Raw genomic sequence first — 22777 nt, 5'->3', positions numbered from 1 at the left:
AACGTCTTGATAGGGATCTATCATGTACAAAGCCTGTACAAGGCCTGTGATGAAGCCTAGCATACTGAAGGCCCTGGGTTTGATTGCCAATGCTACGTGCACATGTACAACATGTCATGGTTTTCCTTTGTGATTGAGCAGATTTAACCCTGTCTCTTAAAATTTATCTCCCTCCAGAACAGAACCGAGAAGGGAGGCATTCGATTTAATACTATCAGTCACAAATTTTATCAGCAACACAATGATTTTCACATCCTTAAGGCTATGTTGGTTTAAGCAGTGTTTGGGCCAATGGACTCTCCATGATAGTTCCTAGCTTTGCCAGGTAGGAAGAAACACAGCCGTGCATGCCTCGGCTGCACGCTTGAGGACAGTACTCACCATTCCACTGATGCATCGTCCACAGGCAGTTGTTTTAAACTCACCGTGCAGCTCTTTCACTGCACTCGTGGTGTAGAAGCCTTCTGCCAGCAGAATGATACCGTACAGGAAGAAAAAGGATGCGATTCCATAGATGACATACTGCATCAGTTGGATCCTGTGAAAAGAAGACAGCTCTGCAAATGTGAGAGGCGCTGTGGACTGGGGCGTGATTTAACCTTCCTGTGCCATCCATTTCTTGTGGCCTCAGCAGGTTCATAGACAGCCTAAGGGGCTATCTCTGTCCATCCCAAGAGCCCAAAGTAGGCCGAGGTAGACAACCTTCTCGAGCAACAGGAAAGAGTTTCCTTTAATCATGGGCAGGGCCCATTTGTGGTGCATTACTACTTACCCAGATCTTGTGCAGTGAAGGTCTGTAATCTCCATTTTGCATGTAGCATGGCCATTGAGGAGTTAAGCTACCTATTCAAAGCTACATAGTTAAAGAATAGGCATTTGAACCCTGATTCAACAGACAGCATGCCTTTTCCAACACATCAGAATGCTTCCCAAACAGGCTTGCTGGTTGACGCTCTTCTGAGAAAACACCCAAGTCAGCCCTCAGGGTATCTTCAAGGAGAGATTTGTGCAGATCCTTATTATACAAGTGATGGAACATCAACTTCCATGTAAGTCAGAGAAAGCTTGTTCACAACTAAGTTTGTCCTTTGGAAGCAGATCCTCAGGCTTTGGTTGCCCAGTGAAATCATCTAGGTTGTTTTAGAAAATACTGATACTTAGATAACACGTCCAAGAGATTGTTAACTGGCCTGCAGTAAGGCTTGGACATACTTTAATGTTTCTCAGAAGTCTGAGAACCATGGATTAAGATCGTTAGCTAATTAAGTTAATACACTTTCTATGGTATTTCTTCCCTGCACATTTCTGTGTCTTTTTTTTTTATAAGACAAGAGTGTTATGTATCCTAGATTGTCTTTGAACTTGAAAGGCGTATTAACTGGTTAGAACTTAATGACTTTGGACAGGTCCAGAGTCTAATTTCAGTTCACCTTGGACTATCTTTAACCCCCTAAATAACTTTTTTTGCCCACCTCTGTGTCTAACAGAAAAAAAATCTTCAGAGTATATTAGTAGAACACTTGCATCCATCAACCAAAGTTTTTTGAGTGTTAGCAGAGCTCTGAGGCCATCAACAAAGGTTTCCTCCTTTGTCCTAACCTGTCTCTCTGACCTTTCCATCAATGTATTTGAAGAACATCATGATTTGTGGCTTTATTGTTACTATAAAAACATTAAACAACTTCCATGATGGAACATGGAATTTCAGGTGACCTAAATCTGTGTTCCTGGGCCACGATCACTCTCATCTGACTCCAACACATATTTTTGCATCAACACTGAGGTTGACTTTAAACTTCTGGTCCTCCAGTCTCTACCTGCTTGAGTTTGGGGACTACAGGGTATGAGCCAACACACTCAATTTGTGCAGTGCTGTGCATCCAGCCCAGAACTTCATATAGATTAGGCAAGCACACTGCTGATCAGGCTGTGCACATACATTTCTTCTGCATATACATACTGACTGCATCCCCCACTAAAGCCTTCTTATCCTTACTCAATTCTTTAGATGTCATTTGTGAACAGATTTTAAAATGTGATATTTTCCCCCCTCGGGCATACTAACTGACACCTGTAATTCTAAGCACTCGGGAGGCAGAAGCAGGAGAATCACTTAAAATTCCAGGGCAGCCAGGGCCACAGCAAGAGCCTCATCAACTCAGCAAAAAACCAACTCATCATAATTCCACATTTATGTATACCTTTTCCACTCCAGTGGTGACATTTCTTCACAATTACAACCCACCAGCACTGAAGCTTCTAAACTAAACCCAAAATGCTCAAGGAATGGAGCAAAAGGAAGTTACTTAAAGGAAGTACGTATGGCAGCAGGGCTTGCAGTTAGGAGATCAGCTTGAGGACTGTTGAGCTTCTGCTGAGAATCATTGCAGACTAGGAAGATGGAGAGCTGTGTTTCTAGAGCTTCCTCTTCAGGGCATCAGGGTGCCCTGGGCTTATTAGTTCTTCTGCCAGAAGAATTAATGTGGGGATACCGTTCCTGTCAACTTATACTTGAGTGAGTCGTCCAGAGCGGATCCATTCCAGGGGGTAATCTAGAGGATCCTTGTTGCTTAGGAATGATGAGAGCCTGTCTAGTGAGACGCCTCGGCATCAACCTGTCGCCTCAGATGTCTACCACCACTGCGAGGAGTGTGTGTACCTCATCCTGCAGAAATGAGATTCCACCCTGGGCCTCAAGCGCCTTCCACTTTCTTAGCATTTCCTTTCGTGTTGTATCCTAGACTTCTCTTCACCCCCCTTTCCTTTCTTTCTCACGAAACGAAGTCTCATATCCTAGACTGGCCTCAAGCTTGTTATGATTTTGAACTTTTAATATTTCATTTAAAAATTATTCTTTGAGAACTTCCTGTGTGTAGATAATTAAATATGGCCATGCCTATAAACATCTGACCCCTCTGATTTTATCTCCAGAGTGCTGAGAATACAAGCATACCCAGTTTATGCAGTGCTGAGGATAGACTCAGAGTTTTGCACATGGGAGGCAAGCAATTTACCAACTCCGCTACCTCCTCATCCCTCATGGGCCTTTTGTATCTGAATATAGCTTTAATCAAAGGACTTGATTTTCTGCCACAAAAGGACAAGACAATCAAAAAAACCATTCTGAGGTAGTTGCATCTTCCATATATTTGTAAAAGGAAGCAGATACTTACACTTCGCTCAGCAAGGCATGGTCACTGGTGTTGGTGGAGAAGTGTTGCTCAAGAATTGCCACGGTGCCTGCAAGAGCCACATGTCCACAGCCACAGAACAAGGCGACTCCCGAGAAACACAGGATGGTGGCCACCAGGGAGGCATAGGGAACTCCTCCCAGACACTTGATGCAGCATTCGAAGCAACCTAGATCAAAGGAGGAAAAGGCAGGCATGATGGGCAAGCATGCCTCTGGTCTTCATGAACACCACCATTAGCACATATATTTCTACTGTGTCACCCTTCTCAGCTCTATGGCTAATATGTCATACGACTAAAAATCCCAAAAACCACAGGGGTAGTTTCTAGGGTCTTAGATTCTGTGAGTGAGGACCCAGGCACTTCAAAGGGGAGTGTAGCTGACTTTGTTTAGATTCCCCAAAGGTAGTGAGAGACAGACATCAACTGTCACTTATAAGATGTAACATCATTTGAGAGCTTCCTGACTTTGAGGCAAAGGAGCAGCAACCCAAGTGGAAATGACTGATGAAGGCAAAGGAGAGGACCTCACAGCCATTGTAGCTCCATGAAGAAAGCTACAGTCAGGTTTCCTTCAAACCCAGCCTTATGAGGTTTTCAAATACGTCTACTGCTGTTGTACCCGTTGGCTTTCCCCAAGCCCTTGATGCTGTGAGAGACTGGGAGAATCCAATGTGGTAATTAGACTGCTGTCAGGTTTGGAAAAATATCAAGTGGATCATTTTGAAAAGGGCCTCTAAGGTACTGAAGTACCAAGTCACCAAGATCTACCCAAGTGGGCCCACGCAAGTTTGCTTCAAAATGATAACAGAAATTACCCCAGCTGTTTAATAAAAATTATCCCTCCCCAACATGGGCAGCAGCAGCAATTCATTCATAGTCCTCCTCCTCCTCCTCCTCCTCCTCCTCCTCCTCCTCCTCTTCCTCCTCTTCTCTTCCTCCTCCTTTCCCTCCTCCTCCTCCTCCCCAGCTTCTGTCTTAAATCACATGCTACATGCTCAGAGTCAGAACCCAAACCCAGTAGGTGATATTTAAGTAGTTGAAGGGAAAAGAAACAAGGCGAGGAGAAAAGGGACGAAATGAGACTCCATGAAGTGAAATGAAGGGGACAGAGCCAGACTTCACACCTGCTCTTGAGAAGATGAGACATTTATCTACTTGTTCAAAACATTTATTTTTTTTATTTTATGTGTGTGTGTTTTCCTTCATGTGCTCACATCTGTGTACCCACGTGCATGCTTCATGCCCGAGGAGGTGGTGAGCCTCTTTGTGGGTGCTGGGAATTGAACCCAGGGCACAAGAAGTGCTCTGAATCACTGAGACAACTCTCCATCCCTTTATCTACTTTTAAAAGAAACTTTTACTTGAAATGGCCATAAAGGTCTACCTGACCTCCACAGCCAAGTGACATTTCCAGCTTAGAGACATTTCTCTTCTACTTATCACAGTGCTGGCCCTGGGGATAATGTCTTTAGCTTTCCTGACCACCCAGCCCTGACTATATCATCCCGACCCTTCAGTAAATGGCCTGCCAGAGAAAATCCAACTTTAAATGCATTAACATGTTTAACAGCTATCAAGGGCAATTCATTAGCTCAGGGTAAACACACTAAGCCAGTTAAAAGTCTTTCGCTCAAATGGTTTTCATAGGAGTCAGGAATTGGAAGCCTAGCAGAACAAACCGGTGATGAAATTTCCTCAAATGAGCATCCCACGTGAAGTCAAACATTCATTTTAGTCTACTGCAGAGAGTGACTGGATTCCCTGCTTCCTGCAATTGCTCTTTAGCTCACTGGAAAATGCAAAGTATCAGGGTTTCCCAAGGAGCCTGTGTATCTTTCTAATTTTACAAAGATGACCAGCAGTATTTGGGTAAGTCTAAGTCATTGAAACAGATGTGCAAATTCTCGTAAAATAGACTCAGTGCATGATATGGTTCCAAGTTCATTAGCAAGTTAGTCCCTTAAAGAGCTCTGGACAGTTGAGATTTGTAAGGGTGGATGGTGGAGCTCAGCTTTATTTTTGCCACTTGGCTTTCTGAGGACTGAGTGGAAAGAATGAAACTAAAATCCACATTCTCTCCAGGCTTGCATTCTAAGAGAGAGCAACATCCTTGGTCTTGATCTGTCCCATCAGGTAAAGAAAAGACGTATGTGTGTACCATTTGTGACCTCCTTCTCCCAGTCTCAGTGTCTGTGATAATATGAGGAACAGGAAGGATGCTTGCTGTTGCATTTGATCTTTATGAAGCAGCTGTATGGCTCCAAGACTGCGCTATCTCATCAAGTAGTCACTAGCACATGTGGCTGCTGAAATTTAAGTTATTTAAGATGAGGTAGAAAGCATAATTCATTTCCTCAGCATCACTGGCCACATACCCTGGGTAACCACAGGAGCTAGTGGCTGCCATGATGGATGTTATACACAAACAATGCCCCATTATCACAAAACTCAGACTTACCATTTATTTGCTTGTCTATAATATGAACTGGGTTCTAACTGAACCCAAGGAAATCACCTTGGTTATCATTCACGAGGTACTTTTGAAGACCTACTGGGTGACTGTCAAGCACTGTGCTTAGCACCAGGGACACATATCTGAAACAAGATACTTTCACCTTCAAGATCAGTCTGAGGCTGCGTCAAAGACTAGGCGTCGCTCAGGCACAGCCACCCTTTTAACACTGCAACACAACACTGTCATTTACAAAGCTCGCACTCAAGAATGACACAATTGAATCATTGCAAACTAAATCACAAACTAAATGTAAAAAAAAAAACAACTCATGTTTTAAGAAACTTTATTATTTTGTGCTGAACCCACATTCATAGCTATGCATGTGGTCTGCAGACTACGGGTTAGGAATATCTAGTATCATGATGAAGGTCAGGATCCAGACCATCAGAGGACCAGTAGAGGACATCAGAGAACAAGGAGAGAGGGAGTGCCAGAAGGGAATGCAATTCAGGCTGAAGACGGGGCAGGAAGGCTTTGTGCAGAATGGCATAGCCTGCTGTGATGACCATGCTACCTAACCTGATAAAGTGCTCCTTCATTTCAGGATATTTTGGGTGCATATGTATTTTTAACAACCCATATCTTTTCTTGTCATTTGGAGTTAGGGTTAAGTGTTACAGTATAGCACATTCATTCATCCTCTAACAATGGGACACATCCTTCCAAACCCACAGTGGCTGCTTTGAAAGGCTCTTTTATCCAAAGGGTTAGAGTACTCTGCTTCTTTTCAAAGGAACTATCACAGCTGCTCCCAGGCTCAAAAACACAAGTAGGGGTTAAAAGAACAATGGCGTACAGTTCCAAGTTCAACAGTTGATCAAGGCTAATGTTTCTCTCCAATTTCTCGTTCTTACAGACACCATATACTGCGTGCTGTGGATCTAGTGTGGTAACAGCAGGGGGAAAACAGGGATTCAGGAACTTGGGGAAATCACAACCACATCAGTGAATGTCAGTCTTGACCAACATACATTTTCAGCAGACGGCTTCATTTGTGGCTGGGAACCACGACCCCTCCAAAACTGAAACCACACAGTGGTCATTCTTTGTTAAGTGTGCATGAATGCACGCGTGAGCGCGCACACGCGCGCACACACAGACAGACAGACACACACACACACACACACACACACACACACACAGAGTTCTTACAGACCCTACAACAATATGACTAGAAGCTTGTGATATGTAATATAGAAAAAAAACATTAGGAAATACTACTACCGAGTGGACCTAGAGCTTATTGTAGCTTTGTTAGCCAGTTATGTAAAGAGGTAAAATTCTATGTATGGTGACTATTCAGATACCTACAAATGGACGGCTCTTTTCCACATCTATGTCACTGTAGATACCCCTAACACTCATGTAAGCTCTACTTTGAGATCAACTGCCCTGATACAAGTTTCTTACTCATCCAGTTCCAACCGCTTTCTTCTACGGCAAGTCACATTCCGGTAGAATGAAATCTCTGCAAAATAGTTTTTACTTTCGCCTAGGATGGGGGAGGAGCAAAGACCAAATTGAACTTCCTGCCCTTAACAAACAAAGAAACAAAAACTGGACAGCTTTCATGAAACAGTATGCATATAAAGATAATACCGGTTATGAGGAACTATCCTTGGCTAATGATAAAATTACTAAATCATAGTGAAAAAGTGGTCATGAGAGCACACGTCTTCCTGAAGGTATGGCTTGGCCTTTACTCAAGCTAACAATGCCATTTCCCTTAACCATTGTTACATGTGTGGGGGTCTCTTGGAAGATAGTCTTATTTACTGGAGCTGCTGTGAGGCAGGATTATGGGCCAAGGCAAGGATGGCCAGACATTCTATTCCTTTCAAAAAGTAGCCAGTGTGTACTGAGAGCCTTTCGTGTCCTGTGCTAGGTACCCGGGACCCAATGGTGAGCTAAGGTATGTATAATCTATAACACTGTTGACGTTTGCAGTTTATGGAGGGTGAGGGGAGATATTAAATATTTTAAACTCAAAAGTGGGGAGAGAATGAAGAGCGGGGGCAACTCGGGTTTCAGGAAGTGACTGGGGAAGACATTCTAAGCTTAAATCCAAGAGTGAAGGAGTTAGGCAAAGGGATTAAAGAAGGGGAAGAAGAGTGACCTAGGCAGTGAGAATAACGTGACTGGAAACCCTGTGGTGGGAGAGAACAGGGTACATTCAAAGACCACCTGAAGCACGAAAGAAGCCAGGAACTGTTCAGTGTGAGGGTGGTGTGATGAACAGGAAGGTCTGTAGGTGTTTGGTCATGTCATGCAGGGCTCATCGGGCCACTTTATCAATTCTGGACTATGTTACAGATTCTGGTTGGCTGTGGCGGTGCATGCCTTTGATTGGAAGGCAGAAGCAGGTGGATCTCGGTGAGTTCAAGGCCAGCCTTGTCTTTAAAGTGAGTTCTAGTCAGAGATTACACACTAAGATCTTGTCTCAGCCCCGCCCACTCTCCACCCCAACAAGAAAAAGATTCTACTGATAGATTGACTGATTAGAATTTTCCTGATTGTGGAGGTAGGGAATGTTTCGGTCCTGAGTCAAATCTTGCTCTATCTTTTACTGTCTTAACATAAAGACAATCATTGCCTACCTGTGTGTTCGACAGAACACCCATCTTTATGACTTACTAGGTAGATCCTTTTGGAATATACAAATCGACTCTAGCTTTTACCAGTCAAAAGGACTAAGAAGGACACCAGATAGCCTCTCAGGTCTGCAGCATGGGTTTCCTTGCTTTCTGCAACCTATGCATCTGAGTTTCTCACCTACGTATGCATTGAGAAGTAGGGAGTTGGGGAGATGTACAGCTGTGTAGACTCTTGGGCATAGTCTCTACCAGTCAGCTGGGTGTGTACCTGCATCATAGCAAGCACCATCTTTCCAGAGTGATATGCACAGGTTGGGGAAGCCACTAGCTAGCGGTCCCATCGTCCCAGGCTCAGGTGTGGCATCCTGAGTCCATGGGCAATGCCTGCTTCCATACGGTACTTGGCATTTTTACCCCCCTTAAAAAATGGAGGTCCTCTAGGATTCAGCTACAACATTCTAGCTACTCGCAAACCAAACTGCTAGTTTTTCAGCTATAAGGAAGAAAATAGAAGAACCAAACCAAAAAATTCTAAATCGTTCTGCTGCCTTGAAAGGCTGCAACTATAGTGCTTTCTCCGAGACAAGGAAGCACTGAGAACCTCAATACTTCTCACAGTTAAGATACCATTTGCCCCCATATGAATGGGGGCTGAGAAAACAGATATGGGGGTCACTGAAGAAAATTGGTTTATATGCACTCCTCATCTCCCCAAGGTGCTAGGAGTGTCTGAAATGGCAACGGAAGTGAGTCTCACATTCAGGCTAGCTCTCGTGTAGGGAGTCCCAGGCAAGTGATGTTTTTAAGTATGGGCTGATGCTCCATATCAGCAGAGCATGGAGTTGCTAAAAGCCAATGCTTGTTAAGGGAAGAGTAATGCTTTGCTTCAATGCACTTGCAAACTCACAGACAAGTTTTCCCAAGCTTCAAGCCAGCCATCATAACATTGGTTACTACAAACCAGAGGGACAAGGAAAGTACTTTCCCCCTGCCCCTCCCACCCCCTTGTTCTTATTACTGTGATCTTAAATCAAAACGGGAAAAAAAATCGATGCCAGAATTTCAAACATATTTTTACTAGTCTTTCTCAGTCTCTCTCACCAAACTCCCAAACCTCTTTTGAGCTAATATCTTAAGCCTTCATTTAGCTCGTCTCTGTGTAAAGATGGCTTTAGGTTTGACTCACACAAAAGCTCCAGTGTGTATTAGCCTAAGACAGTTTAAATATAAACCACATAGTAGGGAGAAAAAAAGTACACATCAATGCCTAAAACTGTCAATGGCCATTTTGTCTCCAGCATCCCTAGAACCTTTTGTGCAGAACAACAGAATAAAACACCTTTTGTCCTCAGGCCTGGGGATGGCCGTTGCCATGGCTGTGAGTTCATAATGGCCAAGTGATTTGCCCAAGTCATCCATGATCTTGGCTGCAGATTTAGTGCTGGCTCAGAAGGAGGGCCAGCGGGAACAAGGGCTCAGATTCTTCCCCAGGGAATAAATGTCACACGAATGCATACACTATAGTCCCCTCTACCCAGGGCATGCCTTACCCCTTTACCAAGCTGCAAAATTGAAAAGGAAAGGAGTTTTCGCAATGTTCAGACTACTGACTACAGGGAAATGGGAGCAGCTAGACTCCTACTTAAGAGAGGCCAAAGTAAACAACAGTACACAGAAGCCTCCCGGAGATGCTAAGTAGCATTCTCAAGAAGGAATGATTGTGCCCCATGGTGACCTCTGGCAAAGTTTATTGGTATTTTTGGTTGTCACAGCTGGGGTAAGGGATGCAGCTGGCATCTAGTGGGTGCAGACCAGGGATGTTGTAAATATCCTACAGTGTTCATGACAGCTTCTTACAACAAAGATTTACTAGGCCCCAAATGTCAATATAGTCCAAAAGTCGAATTTCTGAGATGCATAATCAAAAACTCATGTATTGTTTAGATTAGGGGCTCTCAATCAGGTGCCACACGGCTCCTCAGGAGACACTGGGCAATGTCTGGAGATAGTTTAGGGTCAATGATGATTGGGGAATGGTGCTTACATTTGATGCTAAGGAACCCTGCTGTGAGGTCACAGTGTTCAACCTTGGTCTTAGAATTTGGCTTTGTCACCAGGTAAATTTTTAAAAAAAGGATTATATCTGTGTGTGTCTCTGTATAGATATGTGCATGTGAGAGCAGGTAACCCTGGAGACTAGAGGCATCTGATTCACAGAGTTGGCGTTATACGTGCTTATCAGTTGCCTGACGTTTATGCTTAGGAACTAGACCAGGATCCTTGGTAAGATTAGTGTATGTTCTTAATTGTAGAGCTCTCTCTTTAGCCTCTTGATTCTAAATGTTCTAAAAAGAATTGCTTACGATAACACCTACTTTAAAAATGTGCTAGAACAGGACTCTATCACATTAGAAATGTCTGAAAATTCTGATATCAAAGCTCCACTGACCCAGATCAATTTGATTGGAATATTCCATTGATAAGTGGTAGATTCAGAAACTAGAGTTTGTTGTTTAGACCTATAAACTTTCCTGGTGAATTCAACGGAGACTCAAGTTGGAAAATCAAGGATATAGAATACAGATCAACACACTGGTCCCTGGAGCAAATCTGGCTTGCTCTCCATATAGTTATGAACAGAGTGCTTTTTTTTTTTACAAGTTCAATGCCAGCTTGGGCTCTTCCTTTATTCTGTGTTCATCCCACCCTTAAAGTGAAGCAAATCTCGTCTAAATGGGTCAGGTGGAGGGAGGCTTGAAGAGTACTTTGTGACATATGGAAAGTATGTGAAATTCAAACTTGTGTATCTGTAAATAAAGCTTTATTAGCACATGGCCACCCACATTCATTTCCATATCACCTATGGCTATAGTCAGGTTCCTAAGGCAGAGCTGAGTAGGTGGCAACAGAAAATTACATCAGACCCTTTACAGGAAAAGCCTTCAGAGCTCCACTGGAGAAGACAAGCGTTTCATATACTTTACCACGCAGAACTCTGTTTAGGGGCTAGAGAGCTCAGTCAGGAAAGTGCTTGCTGCTCACCCATGAGAACTAGAGCTCGAGTTTTAGAACCCATGTACAATTGTGAGGTGGGATTTTGTAATTTCAGAGCTATGGAGTTAGATATAGATCCCTGGGGCTTGCTGGCCAGCCAGTATAGCCTACTAGGAGAGCTCCAGGCTGAATAAAGCACCTGTTTTCAAATAACAAGATAGATGGTACCTGAGGAATGACAGCTGAGATTATCCTCTGGCCTCTATAAGTGTGTGTGCGTGTGTATATGTGTGTGTACGTGTGTGTGTGTGTGTGTGTATGTATGTATATGTGCACGTGCATGCATGCATACACACACGCACACCCCTCAGTCTGTTTAAGTTCATGAAGAGGAACAAGCTGCTGCTTTTCTTACCAGCTTCCCAGAAGATTGTATGGTACAAGTCTGCCAGGCCCACTCTACGCCAGGGAGGTAGAATGGAGGGTTTTTGAAAGGATATTGGTTTAGCCCCAGGAGACTGCAAGGCCCCTCTAGGAGGCCTGTGAGGGCCAAACTGTCACTCTCACAGCACTAAGGCGTTATTTACTTGTGCTACTGAAGTGACATTTGCACAGTAAAAGTGCTGATGCTTGTAGCACAAAGGAGACGGTGGCTCTAACGTGCAGTGAGCACATTCTTCAGCACTAAGCATTGCAGTAAGAGAAAGAAAGCTGCAGAGCTGGTCAAGACATCCTCAGTACAAAGGAGACATCCATCCATCTGCAATGCCACATGTATTAATATATGGGACTTCTATTAAATCAGAACCCTGAGACTGTGTCTTTGAATGTTCCACGTAATGAGAGCAAAGGAAGCGCAGAACACGCGACTACTCATCAACAGAGGGCCATAACCTTCAGGGAAGTTCTGCTTCAGTTCTGTGACAAGCCCACCTCGCACCTTTTCTCACGGAACACTACTTGTTTTTGTTTTTTTCTCTAGAAAGCATCTCTGACAGGCTGTAGTTACTCAGACATAGCCATTTAGAAGAAATGTTCTCAGGCATGAACTAAGTGAACAGCTTGTCATTTCAAAGAAAACAACTGATGGTATCTGTTGCCAGTGAACTTGGGGAAACTTGTACTTGCCACAGTGAGACTGACAGCTTCTTCAGCTCTCATGACTTCTTGATGAAGTCCTAGTAGTGGTATAAAGATATGGGACTTTATGTGGGTTAATAAAATGTGTCAGTATTGGGAATTCAGACCCAGTGGGATACCACCCACTGCTAGTGTTTTCCAAATAATCCGTGTGTAACTTCACAAAATCATTTCTGAAATATAAGAGCCAATCAACATTCAGGTCACAGCAACAGATTTTCATAGCCCAGAGTACCAGAGGATCATCAGTTGGTTTCAGATTCTACATTCTTTAAGAGACCTCTACTTGGGGCAGCTTGGTTGGTAAAATGCCTGCTGCTAAGCTTGAAGACCTGAGGTCATCCCTGGTATCCACGGGGTGGAAGGAGAGAAACGACTTCTGCAACTCGTCCTCCGACTCCCACTCCCAAAGGATAACAGAATATCTTTTCAAAAATGAAACTACTACTTGCCGAATCTTGCCATTAGCAGAAAAGAAATTCTTATTCTACAATTATTTTTAAAGGCCACTAAAAATCTCCTCCAATCTCACTCATACCTTTGAGAGATGGAATTTTCTTCATATATCTCAACTAAAGTAGGACAAGCCAAGATACCCCTGAGTGAATACAGAGGGAGAGGCAGAATTCACATGATATTAAACCCCATTTTAGAAAGATTTTAAAAAGTAGAAAATAGTATGTACTCTTCTCAGTAATTGTATTATTTTGATTTGGAAAGTATTTATCTTTTTTTTTTTTTTTCTTTTTTTTTTTTTGGAGCTGGGGACCGAACCCAGGGCCTTGCGCTCGCTAGGCAGGCGCTCTACCGCTGAGCTAAATCCCCAACCCGAAAGTATTTATCTTTTTGAAGATGCTATTTAGGATAATATAGGATGGATTTATCATTGTTTTAATATGCAAGTTGAACTGAGGATATAGTTAAGTGGTCAAGCAATGGCCTCAACATATGCAAGGCAGTCTCTTGGGTTTCATTCTGCCCAAACCAAAAGTTTAGTATTAATTATAATTTCTTATAGGAAATATTTATATATAACCAATATTGTTGGAAGGGGCCTCTAATTTTAATCCCGATGTCTGAAAATCACCAATTCAGAGCACTATATGACATTTTGAAGTCAATTTATGGCAGGGTGGCTTCCCTTAAAGAGCTATGCACAGACACAGATAACTTGTCTTCTAGTCCTTTTGACTCTCTTAGAGACCCAGACATGAATGTTCACCCATGTAATGATAGGAATGCTGAGACTATTTTTAATATCATATAAGGAGTCATTTCTCAGTAGACCCTTTAAAAGCTTGTCCTAAAACCTGTTTATCACAGAGCTTCCAGTCATGTGGCATACCACGAAAATCTTAAAATAGATTAACTGCCAACATTTGTCAAATAATATGTGAGCAATAAAAGCTAGGTGACCATATAAAAGTTAAGACACTTACACGGCCGGGAATAAACAAATTCAAACAGACATTTGTCAGCCCTGTAGGACTAACTGCCTTTGGATTTCCTAAAGATCATACTTAACACTTTGCCTAGTCAAATAGGGGAACAAGGGATTGCAGAAACTGACCCTGAGTAGGGAAAACTAGCTCTAAGTTCAAATAATACTGATTTTCAGAGCAGGGAGATGTTTGGGAAGTGTGTCTGGGGTCTACCAGCATTTAGCATCCTTGGCCATTTGGGGGTCAGTATCTTTGCTTTCCTGGATCTATTTATTGACTCTCTTGATTTGATGCTATGTGTGAGACATTGTGCTAGGGCTTGCAGGTGTTTCCTTACCAACACTGAGCCTTGTAAGTGGTGGTGAGGGAGCAGCACACAAGAAAAGAAACAACATGGTGACATGGGAGTGAGGTAGGACAGATGCCCTTGGTTAGTGTGAGAAAGTAACAAAAAGGTCTATGGATGGACTGAGTGTAGATAGGCCTTGGATAGCACACATGTCCTCATGACAGGCATTGGAGAAAGAATGCTGAATCAGTGTGGTGTGGGGGCCAAGGTTTAGCTGAGTTTCTCAAGGACACCAGGGTAGAGTTAGAAGAAATTGGAAAAGAAAAGCAGGTGGGCCCTCCTCCAACCGTAGGAGGCAGTCAAGCCATCTTGAGCCTCTGTGCTTCATTTGCAAGCAGGAGAGGGGGCAGGTTTATGTGCAGGAGAGTGACATGATTGGGATGTGCTTGTGAGATTCATCTGGCACTGGTGTGTAGGCTGGACCCGAGTGGGTGCAAGCTACAGTCTTTAGCTGTGGGCGGAGGCAGAACCAGTGTTTCTGAATTTTATTCAAAGGGGACAGGGCGTCTTCAAGGGAAGCAGGAAGGATAAAAATCAGACAAAGCCACAGGGCTATTAAGCAATCAGTGTTACATGCCAGTTTTAAGAAATGGATAAATGAGAAAGGGCAAGAGAACTTATGTGAAGCCATCTTCATAAGGCCATTCTAGAAAAAGCATGGGAATGCAGAGAGAAGGCAAAGCCAAGGTTGTTTTGGGAAAGGAACAACAAAGAAAGGATTAAAGAGGGTGTGGTGATCCCTGAGCTTGACAAACACATCATCATACTTGGTACACAAGGAAGCCAAGACTTTGAAATCAATGCAGGGTGAGGGCTAATCCTGACAGTCAACTTGACAAAATCTAAAATATCCTAGGAGGCAAACCTCTGGGCACATCTGTGAGGCAGTTTCTAGATTGGGTGGCATCATCCCATGTGCTAAGGTTCTGAATTGAATATAAAAGAGGAAGTGTGCAATATCTGTTTTAAACTATCTGATCCTTAACTGTGGATTCAATGTGACCAGTTGCTTTATAACTGTAATTTTGCTAGTTATGAATCATAAATATCCATGTTTGCCAATGGTCTTAAGTAACCCGTATGAATGACCCTCCAAAGGATTGCAACACTCAGGTTGAGAACCAATGGTTACACCTGTAATGCTTATGGCACTATAACTTCTTCACCATGATGGTCTACACCAGTGGTTCTTAACCATCCTAATTCTGTGACACTTAATATATACAGTTCCTTATGTTGTGCTGATCCACCAACCATAAAATTATTTTCATTGTACCTCACAACTTTAATTTTGCTGCTGTTATGAGTCATGATGTAAATACTGGTGTTTTCCGATGGTCTTAAGTGACCACTGTGAAAGGGTCATTCTACCCCCAAAAGGTAGACCCACAGGTAGAGAATCACTGGTCCATACCTTGAAACCATGAGCCCAAATAAATCTTTCTTTTCTTAAGCTGCTTTTATCAGGTATTTTGTTGCTTCAATATTACTTCCACCTCAAAACAAGGTATTTATTTATTTATTTATTTGGTTTACAGGAAAGTAACCATAGGCCATCTGTAGGTGAATGGGTGTGACTGGTTTGCATAAAATTGTGTTAAAACACAATGGGTGGTATCACAAACACCCATAGGAATTTCCACTAATTACCTGCAGGAAAGAACCACAATGCACAGAACACAAGAGAGTTTCAGTCCTTGTTTCTCCTTCTGGGAGACATTTCATGACTGGCTCTATTCTCCTTAGGGCAAAAGCACTGTCTGTGCAAGTTTATAGATAAAATCTAAGCATAACTTCAGAGAAAGGCTCAAGCTACCTAAGTGACTTTTTGTGACCAGAAGCATTCCATTTAGTATCAGCTTGTCACAGACACAGAAATTGGCTACGTATATGCCTTGTTTGGAAGTGAACTGGGATGACCAAAAGGACACAACCTGAAGAGGTGGGACCATATAAACTGCCAATATCTCTTCCATGCCATCCCAAGGTATGTCCACTTACCTCTAAGAGGGCCAAAAGATGCCAAGGCAAAATTAAATAGTCATCACTGAAAATAATGCAAAGAAGTGGTCAGACATCACAATTAGATCTCACCAATTGCAAAAGACTGAGAATTACTCATTCTGGAATAATGCAAGCTTTGTTCCTAAAAGCTGTTATTACTAGCAAACAGCTCCTGATCAGCATTCAGGGCTGATAGATTCTCTCCTTCTCTCCTCTTTCTTTGCTTGCCTGCTATGAGCTAAGGAACATAGCCAAGGGTAAGAGGCCAGGTAAGCTGATACAGTGGGTAGTCAACTGGGCCACTTAGACACAAAGCTACACTACGCACTAACAGAAGAGTGGCTTCAAATTGGAATGCTTGTAAACAAACCAGGACTGTTTCCTGGATATATAAGATAGCTGACTATCATTTTTGCTAAGTAAGCTGTGAAATAGTTACTCTACAGTAGACTACATTTTATAAAAAATAAAAACGGAAAGAACCCAGGAATACTGAGACTTAACAGTATCAATCTGAACTATGGTATGTTCACCGTGTATTTAGCTCCAGGAAACCAGAAAATCCCAAATGACTGGAAGCATATTGTAGACTGAGAGCTTCCCCAACTTGAGCTCTACATACTCCGAAAGCTGCTGCTGAATGTAGGCTCTAGGAATCAGAGTGGCAAGGGCCATCAGAACCTATAAGACATGACTACCCCTCTAATGATGAAGGAAAGCCCACCACAGACAGGCACCATGTTCCTGGTACATGTCCAAATTGTAAGGAGGGGATTTCTCTCTTGAGATACATTTTCAAGTGTTTGAAGATATGACCCTAAAACATAGTGGCCACACATCCTGAAAGAGGACCCTAAGGGATAAAGCACTTGGGAAGCAGAAGAAGGTGGAGCTCTAAGAATTTCAGGTCAGTCTGGTCTCTATAGTAAGTTCTAGGACACTTAAGACTACATGGGAAGACCCTGTCTCAAAAGAACGTAAAACGAAACAAAAGAAAACTGTAACAGCTCTTGGAAGGAAGAAGCAGGAGGATTAGGAGTTCACATTCATCCTCATCTACATAGAAAGTTCAGGTTCAGCATGGGCTATGTGAGACCCTGGCTGGGGGCTGAGGGTGAGCAATGGGAATCAAGGAAAAAAGACACTGGCTCGACCTTGACCTTTCTGGTGGAGGACAGTGAAGTTGGGGTAAGGTGGTCTCTGATACATGGTGAGAGAGGCAGTTTTCTTTGGCAAAGACTTCCTGGTCAGCCAGTATCAACACCTCCTGGGCCACCATGGAAAGAAACTGAGAATTATATCGGGAGAGAGGCGGGGAGACATACAAGCCATATGGAATTTTCTATTTTTTTCCCCAACACGCCATCTGGTTTAGAATCTAAGTACAGGATGGTAACTGTGTCGATTTTAGAGTGGGAAAAAAAACCTGGGGAGACAATGACATGATCTCCCCTCTGGGACCGAATCTACCATCTTTTACACTGTCTGGTGGGCTGTGTAACATTGTTCCAGATACAAATGGGATTTCAGACATACATTTGGTGCCAGAGAGACCAAGGATTGAGGTGAATTCATACAAAAGTTCAAACAATATGTCCATATAAGCCCTTTCAGAATCTCAGAAGTTCGTTCTTTAAAATTTGAAGTTCAAATCAAGAACAAGGACTTTCCCCAAGGCAAGAACCTGATAGCTCCCAGAATTCTTTCCTTGTAACATCACCAGCAACTCAGATACCGTAGATAGCCTGGACCTTTCATTATACCTAGAATTTCAAAACCTCTGAAAACGTAAGTTTTAAATTGGGGCAGGGAGGGGAGAATGGAGTCACATTCTTTGGTGCTGAACCTTGAGCTGAATGGCCAATGGAATGAGGTTTCCCAGAACAGAGCTGGGCTCGTAAGGTGAGTGCACGTGATGTTGGCCAGGCCTTGCTGGTAGGATGGTACGCCCTGCACAAGCTGCATCCCTTTCAAAACTTATGTTCCTCAGGATCCCAATCAAACTGATTTTAGGAAAATTTTTTGAAGTATTACTGTTTTTGTTTGTATTTTTGTTTTCGTTTTCTTCTCAGCCACAACCGCAACTTCAATGTTCCCCATTCTGAGGTTTGATTGTCAGGTGAAAAGCACCCACATCTTTCTCCGATGCTTTTCTATGAAACTGATTAATGCCAGAACTCCCCTGGAGCCACAGACAGACTTCGCTGGAAAGCAGGAATTTTTTTTTTTTTTTTTTTTTTTATTAACTTGAGTATTTCTTATGTACATTTCGAGTGTTATTCCCTTTCCCGGTTTCCGGGCAAACATCCCCTTCCCTCCCCCCCTTCCCTTTTGGGGTTTCCCCCCCCCCCCCCCCCCCCCTGCCCCCCCCCCCCCCCCCCCCCCGTTCCCTGGGGGGTCCGTCTTTGCCGGGCCCCGGGCTTCCCCCTCCCCCGGTGCCCCTTCTAGGATATTCATTGCTACCTCTGAGGTCAGAGTCCAGGGTCAGTCCATGTATAGTCTTTAGGTAGTGGCTTAGTCCCTGGAAGCTCTGGTTGCTTAGCATTGTTGTACATATGGGGTCTCAAGCCCCTTCAAGCTGGAAGATGACAGTCTTAATACAGTTTAGTGCCTGAGGACTCAAAGCTCTTTCTAATTTTTGCTGCACTGGTATCATTACACACACACACACACACACACACACACACACACACACACACACACACCATGGTTGGGGGACATCTCCTTCCACCATGTGGGTCCTAGGTATTGAACTTAGGTTATTATGCTTGGAAGTGAATGCATTTACCCACTGAGCAATCTTGCTAACCCCAACATTTATTAATACAAATAGTATCCTGTCTCAAAAGTGGTAGTTTCTGAGTCCTAGCCAGTAGCAATACTCCCTTCTTTCTGCCTTGGATTACATATATTTAATGGGACGGTGTATATGTGGTAAAACAGACAAACAACCAAAAATAGCTTTCAGATATAACTTATAAACCATCTTTTAAAGGTAGGTTCTTACTATGTTTCACTAGCTCAACTCATCCTCCAATTTGTGGTAATCATCCTGCTCTGTCTCCCAAATACTGGGGTAATGGGTGTGAATCTCACTGTGCCAGGCTCTCATCTATTCTAAATGTTACAATCCAACAGATTTGAATTAATCTAGAGTTGTGTAATCATCCTCAGAATCCAATTTTGGAACGGTTTTATCCCCCCAAGAGGTCCTTGGTTCTCATCTGTAGTCAATGTCTGCTCCGTGCTTCCTTTAGCCTCTGGTAACCAACTCTCTAAGGACTGTCTCCAAGGAGTCACCAGTTCTGGAAACTCAATACAAATGGGCTCTTACAGCACATGTGCTCCTATGTCTGGCTTCTTTTACATAGGTCCCTGCCTTTAATGTGTATCTATGCCACAGTATGTAGTGGTACCTCATTCCGTTTCATTGATGAACAGGGATCCATTGTGTGGTTGCATCACAGTGAATAGCAACAGCAATTTTTAAACCAAGATCCCACCCCTCACCACCACATTCTTTGTAGGAACTCTGCTAAAGAATGCTCAATCCATTCTTGCTCACCTTATTGGCATAAGCAGAAAAAGCACCTATGGGCCAGGGAGGTAGCTGTGTTGGTAGGAGCTTGCCTAGCATACTTGAGGTTCTGGGTTAATCCCCAGTACCACAGGAACTGGATATGGTGATATACACCTGCAATTTCAGCATAAGGTTATCTTTCAGATGTTCACAGATAACCTAGGGATACATGACTTTGTCAGGAAGAGTTGAGAACCACCACCACCACCACCACCACCACCACCACCACCACCACCACCACCCACCACCACCACCACCAAGTGAAAGGGGCTCTAGCAGGTCCCAGCCTAGCAAACATGGTGCTAGCAAGCCTTGGCCTTTCCCTATTCCTTCCATGTAAACCATAGATCATACCCCTAAAGCTAGTCATCAAGGTCCTTATTTGAACATTTTCTTATGCCAAACTTGTTTCTGAGGATGGCTACCAAAGTATAACAATCAAAAATCCCATTTAGGTCACCTAACAATATGCCCAATCAAAATCCACCACCGCATCCTAGCCCATTCTAACACAGACCTCTCCTTTTTCTCTTCTTAAAAATTACACCTGCAAGGTCATTGGCTGCTGTTTTTCTGCCTGAGTCAGAAAGCAGCCATTTTAACATTTTTCCCCTGTTTAACAAAGGACTCCTCTGTGAAAACAGGTGTCTAGTCATGGTTCGTGCCTTGTCTGGAGTCTAGGAGTTAGGCCAGAACGTGAAGGGCTTTCTTCATTATCAGCCCCATGTGGAAGCATAAAATTATTATTATTATTATTATTATTATTATTATTATTATTATTATTATTTTGAGTACATGACTCAAGACAGAGAACTAAATCCAAGACAGATTTCATGATAATTAACCTCATGGTTCCATTTTAGGTCTTAAAGGGAAAAGAACAGATCTGCTATTCAACAGGATATTTTGTACTGCCCCTCAAGACTTCTACATCTAGTGTCATTCACCATACCGATATTTCTTTATTCTTTTTAGGGGTTTGTGCGTGCATGCATGTATATATGGTGATTAAAGGTTAATGCTGGTTATCTTCCTCTATTGATTTTTCCCTTATTTTTTTTTAAGACAGGGCCTTTCACTTAACCTAGACCTCATCAATTGGCTATGAGCTCCAGTAATCCACCTGTTTCTATGCCCCCTATGCTAGGACTACAGATAAACACTGCCATCTGTTTCTCCATGGCTGCTGAGGGTTTGAACGCTAGTCTTCACGCTTGTGAAACAAGTACCTTTTCCACTGAGACACCGCCCCAGCCTCTACCACTGCCATTTCTGGTTGATCCCTGAAAAACTAACTACGCAACTCAGTTGGGAGAAATGGCATCTCAGATTGAGACAAAGTGATAGCAATCTTTTAAGCTTCCTGCTGAGTTTATCGGACCTATTGCTGGTTCTTTGGATCACATTCTATAGGACTTGAGCTGCCACCTTACACTGAGCGAAGTGAGCAGAACGTTAAGACACATCCAGGATTTGGGGCTGAGGAATGGGAAGATACATACTGCTTAGCATCTTCTCTCTCACAAATCTGCCAAATGACTCACACATATAATTTGCTTGGACTTAGCCCCTTAATGGTCATGGAGATGAGTGTCCGTCGCAAGCCAGGAAAATGGAAACTGAACTCAAAGACCTACCTCCCCAATGCATAGCTACCTGATCTTAATTTCACAGGCTTTGCTATCTCGAAGGTATAGGTTGATACAAGTGGAGGGTGGTACAAAGCTGTACCATTGAAGAGATATGTAGACACACTCAACACTTTCAGAGGCGAGGCTCCATGAAATCTCTGACCCAGTTCTGGGCTTTGTGGTAGATATGCACGTACCCCCTCCCCCATTACTGTTTTAGACATCTGAAAGTCTGTGGTTAACCCAAGGGCATAGTTCACTGCACACTGTTCCCTTTGATACAAAGAAGTGGGTTGAGAAAAGAGAGGGGAGGTGGGAAGAAAGTGGAGAAAGATGGGGTGGAATGGAAAGGGAGAAGAAAAAATGAAAATGATTAAAAATTATTAAAGGGCCATTTCTGCCCACACCCATGTCAACAAATGAATGCATCAAGCAAAACATAAAATATGACGAAACTGAAAGAGTCATTATAAATCCCAGTCAAGATAACAGTCGAGTTGCTTGTGGAATTCACCCCAAGGCTGTATTTACCTGGACTGCTCAAGGGGCCAGCCCTGTCCCCCAGGGTTGGCACAGGACGGTACTGATGGTTCTTTGAGCCTGGGTACATCCAGTGGTACCTGCCAATTTCCATTTCAGCTCTGCTGTTCACTGCCAATTTCAGTGGCAAAGAGTCAGTGTCTATCTCAGCAAAGAGTCTATAATCAGCATTTCTATTTATTCTCTTACCGTGTAGTAAAGGAGAACGGGGAGTTAGACAATATGCTATCAAAATGCAACCTTTCAGTACCAATCTACCAATTCAACACGATAAATTTCAGAATCAGTCGGACTCTTGTCCTCCATTTTTAATTTAAGTTTATACAAATTACCAACATACTTCTTTGTTTCTATTTTCTGTATTTTCTTATACTCTAAAATGTTCATTTGGGGATGGTACTACTCATGGTTAAAATGTGGCCTCTCATAATGTATTTCTTTTGGTTTGTTTCCTTTTCAGACAGACACCTGCACAAGCAAAGGTGAGCAGAGTGGCTTACTTTCTGTCGTGGTGCCCGGTTTCCATTCTAGAACTCTGGCAAATCATTCTGTGACCTGTTGAGTTCAGAATGATATTCCCATCTTCCCATGGACACCTCAAATAGTCTTGGTCACTTCATCCTCAAATGAGGACATTAAATGGTGTTGAATATTCTGAATTGAATCCTATTTCAATAATCTTTCTGTGTCATAGAGAAAGAACTGATTACTCAAATGGCTTCCCAGGGACTCAGTTCACTATCTGGTAATACATTTCCCACTTCTTAGGGGATCGAAGAAGCAACAATACTTC

The 22777-nt window shown here is 43.0% G+C and overlaps 1 protein-coding gene across 5 annotated transcripts in view; it reads right to left on the bottom strand.

Moving 5' to 3' along the window:
* Gpm6b (glycoprotein M6B) overlaps nt 1-22777 on the bottom strand; it is a 145836-nt gene that overhangs the window by 13525 nt on the left and 109534 nt on the right. For 3 of the 5 annotated variants that reach the window (XM_032889586.1, XM_032889587.1, XM_032889585.1), the window contains exons 2-3: nt 3174-3360; nt 382-538 (exon numbers count right to left, since the gene is read on the bottom strand). In XM_032889586.1, coding sequence (XP_032745477.1) covers nt 382-538; nt 3174-3360 — 344 coding nt within the window. Of the gene's footprint in view, nt 1-381; nt 539-3173; nt 3361-21975; nt 22096-22777 lie in introns of all 5 variants that reach the window. The other 2 variants (XM_032889584.1, XM_032889583.1) reach the window with 1 other exon arrangement.

Source organism: Rattus rattus, chromosome X (assembly GCF_011064425.1).
Source record: "Rattus rattus isolate New Zealand chromosome X, Rrattus_CSIRO_v1, whole genome shotgun sequence".
Lineage (NCBI taxonomy): Eukaryota > Metazoa > Chordata > Mammalia > Rodentia > Muridae > Rattus > Rattus rattus.
Note: the sequence above shows the minus strand (reverse complement) of the source record. Positions and strands in the feature narration are given on the sequence as shown.